General features: G+C 37.1%; 1 protein-coding gene across 1 annotated transcript; it reads left to right on the top strand.

Annotated features, from left to right (window-relative positions):
• Positions 1–752: 752 nt before the first annotated feature.
• Positions 753–6848, top strand: LOC136851211 (uncharacterized). The gene is made up of 5 exons (XM_067125154.1): positions 753–845; positions 3340–3383; positions 4440–4586; positions 5366–5539; positions 6320–6848. Exons 1-5 carry the CDS (start codon positions 822–824, stop codon positions 6330–6332), a joined length of 402 nt encoding a protein of 133 aa, XP_066981255.1. The 5' UTR covers positions 753–821; the 3' UTR covers positions 6333–6848.
• The last annotated feature ends 204 nt before the right edge of the window (positions 6849–7052 follow it).

Raw genomic sequence — 7052 nt, 5'->3', positions numbered from 1 at the left:
GACGAATATCTTGTTGAAGATATGTTAATTTTTTGGGAGATTTTGCCTGGATTAGAAGGAAGAGGAATTGGGATATTGGAAAAAAGATAAGTAGACTCATCTTAGTCAAGTTTATTAAGTAAATGCCATTTTCATGCCAGGTGGATAACTTATTTCAGAGCAAATTAAAAAACAACAAGACACTGGACTGAATCTATGAAGGCCTGCCGTATATTAATTATTCGTTGAAGATATTCAAGACAAAATGATTGATACTGGCAGTCGGAGGTACTGAAAGTTAGCAATATCAATCTTGTCTGAATAAAACTGCTGATAATACTTGCGACGTGCTTTCAGTTAGCTAGGACACTTCCTGAGAAAGAGAAGGCCTAAGCGCTGGATACTGAGATTTTTACAGTTTTTCAAAATAGTCAGAAGAATACCATTATGGAATATTTTTCAAAAGATTACTGGCAATATTATTAATAATGATAAGAAGAAAACATTACGGTTTTATCCAGTTTGTGTGGAGTGCTGATAAAAGTGGTGGTATAAATGAGAGGAAATTGCAAGGCCGAAGAAAACATGTCTAAATCACCTCAAAAACTGCACTCTTTGCGCATTCCGGTCAGACAAATGATTCTGTAAGACAATGTGGTGACAAAATGTGAAGAAAAGGAGAGAGAGAGAGAGAGAGAGAGAGAGAGAGAGAGAGTATTAGTTAAAACAATAGTCTGGGCTGCAAAAGGCCTCCCTGGAAGGGGTGGAGTCAACGAGTATAAAACTCCACTCTCAGAAGTGAGGTACATCAGTGTATTGCCTCTCAGCCACAGATCGCCACCATGAGTTGGAAAACCTTTGCGTTGGTGAGTGAAAAAGGATACTTTGTAGTTTAATAAGTGCCTCTCTTAACATTACTTTTTCTCACTATGCACACACACATACACACACACACACACAACACACACACACATACATTTTATATATATATATATTTGTGCACACGTGCGCTGAAAGTTTTTTTTTTTTCGTTATTTTATCTAACATAAATTAATGTAAATGATTTTATTCTTTTATCCTCTTCTTCTATCCTCTTGTTTTCTTTTGACACATATAGAGATGATATAGTGTGTAATCTTGCTATACTAGTTCCTAGCTTTCGCTTCATAAGAATTCATGTATAAAATATACATTAATGAAATCACATCCTGTAAATCAGATATTTCCCTTGGAAATGCCAATCCGTTGAGCTTATTTGCCAAGTTGGAAAATATAGCTGCTTTAGCAGATTTACTGATTTGAATAAAGATTTGTTAATATTTTAATTTTAAAACGTGTCGAAGTAAATTTGAAAGTTTGAATTGTAAATTGCACATATTATCGGAAAGTATTGGAGATCGAACGTCCTACAAGAAAGGCTAGTTATATTCTCAATTAAATGAAGCTAAAAAAAAACAAAAAAGCCTTTAAAAAAGCTTATCAAATTACTTTTCCACATTTGAAAACAAAGAAGAATTTGAATTTACGGAAATTCGTCCATACATTTTCATGAGGGCTGCTGGTCAGTAAATCTAACCTCCTTGCTGCTACTCCTGCCCCTTTCGGCTTGGTCGAAACTTTGTCAAAATGGCAGCTCGTTTATTGACGCGATTCTGGTAATCAACTTTCCAATGAATTGTTTGGGGAGAGGCTCTCTTGAGATAATCTTTGAATAGATCTATTATACTCTGAGAATTTTCTCCACACACACACACACACACACACACGCACACACACACACAGAATATTCGTTAGGAAGTGTACTTGAGCTTTCTTTATATTGTGTCAAGAAACACCTGACTGCACTCGCGCAAGCGTCTATTCACGTTTGCCGTACAAGTAGTTATACTTGGATGGACAATTCTAAATCACTATTATGTAGTCTTTTGTTACTTCTCAAGGGAAAAAAATGTATACAACGTACGCACACATATATACACAGTATATATAAATTTCTGACTCATATCGGGACCGAACCCTGGTCTTTTAAATGAGAGGCCATTATCAATTGACCCACATAAATTTCTGACTCACATCGGGACCGAGACCCGGGCTTTCAAAAGAGAGGCTAGATCTTTACCAACTGACCCACACAAGTCACAGAAGAATTTGGGACCTAAGCACTCCTGGACCTGAGGCTTTTTCCGGGCAGGCTGCACCTAACATACCAGCGAATTTGACCCAACTCCCCGACCCAGTTGACCAGCTGCTGGGGCGGGAAGTTGTGTGTAGTTATTTTTCTCACGCAGAACAAATGCCTTCTTAAACGTTACTTAAGAAGATGGAACTTAAAACGTGCAACAGAATTTCACCAGAGACAAGATTGACGCTATGTCTACCAAAGTTCACTTAACGATTTTCTTGCAAATGAATTAACTGACCGAAATCAGTTATTAGGTGGTGAAATCATTGTTGTTCTGTAATGTCGTTGCCTGAAGAGGCCTTCAGCCTTCCCTAATTTGCAGGGACCAGTGGGACACTTGACTCTACGTCCGTATTTGGCCCAGTCCTGAAGAAAATCCAGGAGAAGGAAATTTGGATTATGAGGAATACCGATTTTTTTTTCCAGGGAACTGTTTTCCTCTGTCATTTAATTTCTTTAAGGTTCTTGTTAATAAAATTCATTTCTTAAGGTTTCACTTCTTCTCATCGCTGAAAATAAACTGCGTTTATTCATATACTCCTCCACTTAATCTGTAGGTCTTCCCTTCACGGCAACAGTCGCCTATACCAAATGGACTGTTAGATTAATAGACATAATCGATGGTTGTATAAATGTTTAGGAGAATTCCGCCAAATGACTGTTTAAACGAGGAAAAAAAGGCTAAAAGAAAAACGCGACGGGGAATAAAACAGTAAAGGTGACAGTGTATAAAGGTGGAGAGTGAGATAAATGAATAAAAGTAAAACATAAGAAATAAAAAAAAGTGTTCAAGGCCTTAGAGGATATGCATAAACAAATGGATAATGATAATAAATAAATAAAGAAAATATAAAGGTCTAATTACTTCCATGAACCTCATTGAAGAAAATACTATTGCCTTTAAGTTAAGGAAGCTTTGTAAAGACTTTAATAAGATTTTAAATGCTTTTGGCCATTTACCACCCTGAGCTGAGAGAGAGAGAGAGAGAGAGAGAGAGAGAGAGAGAGAGAGAGAGAGAGAGAGATTCAGGTGTTAACGGGTAATTTGGAATACTTGTAAGTAAGAAGTGCTTTGGTAATAAACTGTTGCACTTACTGCTGTTGTAATTTACAGCTCATCAGTCCATAAAAAATTTACAATCGTCTACAATAAAACGTATATTTTTCTCTTCCTTTAGAGTCTTATCCTCGGAGCCGTGGCCGTCAGCGCCGGCTACGTCCCGTAAGTATATATATCTGTTAAATATAGTATATACTCTCGTAACGGTATGTTCTGAAATCAGAGGAACATTCACTCTTTTCATATTTGCACTTACAATTCACGTGCTGTTTTTATCAAATAAGAGTATGTATTCACACCCATATAGAATGATATAGAATGATATGCTTATGCAGCCTAAGAATATGCAATTAATGAATGAAGGTGAAAATAATCCAGTTGTTTAGGAAACTGTGTCCGTTCAACGGATGTGCCTGCTAGGCTTCTGGCCTAGACCTGGCATTTCATCCAAATCCTTCGGACCAGCCCTATGAGAGCTGATAGTCAGCTCAGTGGCTGATTAAACTGTTTTAATAATAATAATGTTCTTACGTACGCAAAATATTATTAATACAAACTCTTATAATTTCTAGTGCCAAGAAACCCTTACAGGAAAAGTTCAGCATTGCCATTGTTCTCTCTAGACCGTGGTAAACCTTTATGCATTCAGTCTAAATTAATTTAGTTTACGATTTGTCCTCTCAAGAGAGCTTCAGTTTATGAAGAAATGACTATGAATGCCTAGTTTTGTTCTTTAGTCTGGTGTATGTGCTCTCCATTGGTGTAAATAGCAAGCCAATGGCTTTTCTGACCATTGAAGCTAATGAGAACCGACGGTGAAAGGAATAAACATATGAAAGACATTTGTTGACAAAGTGTTTGATGTTGTACATCTCGGCATTGCATCCTCCCAGAGATACGTACAACTTTCATATTTTTGCCTTAATGTTTCTAAGACAACCTTTCGTTGTCTTAAAGACTGATATTAAAATATAATATCTCAGTTGGAAAAGAGGAAAAAATATTACGTTTAATGCGTTTTTTGGCTCCTTAAACCAAGCTGGTCAGTTTGAAACTGTGCATCTTAACAAAACCTTTCTTTCATTTGTATGAGAGTCAAACTTCCGTAGACATAAATAAAGTACAGCAAACTATGCCCTTTGCAATACCATTTTAGCTCTTTTGTTATTCCTCCCTCATTTACAATTTTTTCTCTTTTATCGTATCTTCCCGTTTCAGCCAAGTTGGGTATGGGCATCATGGAGGTGATGGAGGTTACGGTGGCTCCGCTGCCATCTACGCCGGAGTCCACAATGCCTACAGCGGATACGGCGGCGGTGGTGGCATCGGATACGGTAGCGGTGGAACCCATTACGTTGGGCCAAGGTAAGGCACGTCTGCAAGACATGAATATTTTCGAATGTCGATAATGACATGTCTCTGCAATAATATTAAGGAGATGATGCCTTTCGGACAATAGCCTAGCAAAGGTGGGGTAACACATCCAGTCGGCAAGCAAAAGGAGAGGATGGTAATGAAGGTTGACGTAAAATGAAAGGTGTCAGAAAGGAAAAGAATAAATATCAGTTCATTCATTATTGTATATCTACTCAGTCATTCATTTTGTAGTATACAGGTCTCCTTGCACGCTAAAATCAACTGTACTTTTTGATAGTTCGAAAAGTACAGGCTTATGAGAGCATTTAGACAACGCTGACAAGACTCTTGCAGGGGGAAAATAGTTCTTTCTTAACAACACTTAAGAAAGAAGGCTGCAAAGCTTTGCTCTGAGAATCATGCACCGACAGGGATACATCGAACACAGTAAATCATTCTTTTCGGATGAAAAGTGTTTTTCTGTTAGCTTTGATTTGGGTAACAATTATAATGAGCTGAAGTCGGACTTACAAAGTTAAATCTCATAAAACGCACAGGTTCACTATAAAGTAAGTGACGTTAATTCTTGTTGCTATTTATCTGTACACATTATTTATCGTAGTTTTACCGTGGTTTCTGTCTTTAAAACATCATAACAACACAAATGTTCTACAAGCAGTTTATGACATCTCATAGATAATGGACATGGCTACATGTTAGTTATTATATAAAATTTAGTTTTACCAAAATGATTTGCTTGATTCTTCAGACTTCGCTTTCTTCCTTAGCTATTTCGTGGCGCCCTCTGGTCACTATGCCGGTGGTTACTTCGGAGGAAGTCTCTCCTACGGCTACGGAATAGGACACGGCGGAGGATACGGAGGAGGAGCTGGAGGATACGGAGGAGGCGCTGGAGGATACGGAGGAGGAGGCTCCGGAGGACATGGAGGCGGTGGAGGAGGGTGAGTGATTTGTTCTTTTGAGGTTGAATTAGACTCATAGGCGCAACAGAAGCCTATTTTCATGAGGTTTAGAGACTAGCTCAGTTTTTATTATAAGCTTGAGAGTCTTCCAGTCAGCCTTTTGTGAGGTTTACAGTCTTCCAGTCAGTCTTTTATGTGGGTTACTCTGCCATTCAGTCTTCTGTGAAGTTTAGTCTTTATCAGTCTTTCATAACGTTCATGGCCTGCCTGTCAGTCTCATGAGGTTTCGAGTTACTTATCTACTTTGCCATAGAAATTTAGTGTCAAGACAACAGATTTTACATTACTCTTCTCTGGCATACAATACGTATTCTTATGAATCTTCTGGGTAATTTGTTTCTCAGGTACAATAAATATTTGCGAGGGATAATTAACAAAAAATAAGAGGCTTAACCAAAAGCATTTTCCGTGATTTTCAAAGTTCGTGATTTATTCTCACTCGTTGAGAAACTAAGTGTTCCAGTATCGTTTAATTACTTTTAAATATATGCTTGAGAACTGTACATCTTGCTTACGGATATAATTATTTACCTCGTTTTCTCCCCTATTATCATTTGAAATCCTTCTGAATAATTGATAAGTTTTCAAATTGCGTGGCTCAACAGTTATCATAGAAGTTTGAAGAGATTAAATGATGTTCTATACTCTCCCTCTACTATCTTTTTAAAGTAGGCTGAATAATTTATGAAATTTTCTAGTTTCCAAGTCCAAACCATTATTATTCAGGGTTGGAAGATTAAAATGTTAATTGAATTTCAGATATGGACACTAAAACTGGTCCCACACAAGTCCGCTGCAGAAGAAGTAGAAGAAAAAGACACGTATTCAATCCTTCAAAGACCTTCGTTTACTATTCCACTGAACAATATCTCAAAGCTCATCATATACAATTATTCTCCAAAGATTTTCCGTGTGATGCCTCACATGAACCCCAGTTGTCATCGTCATTAAAGATGCATTAAAGATATTGGAAATCATAAAAAATGCGATGTAATTATTAATAGGTGATTTTACAAACAGACATGAACATATTTTGCCAAGATCCTGTTCCATCCCCCAAAAATGACTTGTGGAAAATGTTCCAAGATTTAGTATCGAATATTTTTCAATGCATTATACGTAAACAATTTCCTATACGTCAAAGATTTCCCACGATACGTAAATGCTTCATGATACAATTACAAACAAAATATATCTGTAACTTTGTAAGTTACAGGTTGTAGGCAGCAGCAACTTCCTCTGCATTCTGTGAATTAAAAAAATCGACGCAGTGTACTGATGTATGACAATTCTGAATTAATTAAATATAAGAGCCCGATTTCATTTGTTTGTTTTTATCCTTTTGCATGTTCATCAGCCGTAGAAACTGCGGCTGTTCAGCAAATTCGAAGGTTTTAAACTAATGAGAACAATATAGCATATGTAAGGTACTCCATGTTGAATTGAACAAAGTAATACACGAACCAATGTATCAAATTTTGGGGGTTAGAAG

This window comes from Macrobrachium rosenbergii, chromosome 23 (assembly GCF_040412425.1).
Source record: "Macrobrachium rosenbergii isolate ZJJX-2024 chromosome 23, ASM4041242v1, whole genome shotgun sequence".
NCBI lineage: Eukaryota > Metazoa > Arthropoda > Malacostraca > Decapoda > Palaemonidae > Macrobrachium > Macrobrachium rosenbergii.
This window is presented reverse-complemented; position numbering and strand designations above follow the sequence as displayed.

Excerpts from the sequence above, each read along its gene's own strand:
- LOC136851211 (XM_067125154.1), top strand. The coding sequence starts at position 822 with ATGAGTTGGAAAACCTTTGCGTTG. Across the intron at positions 3,384-4,439 it reads GTCAGCGCCGGCTACGTCCC|CCAAGTTGGGTATGGGCATC; the intron begins GTAAGTATATAT and ends TTCCCGTTTCAG. Across the intron at positions 4,587-5,365 it reads ACCCATTACGTTGGGCCAAG|CTATTTCGTGGCGCCCTCTG; the intron begins GTAAGGCACGTC and ends TTTCTTCCTTAG.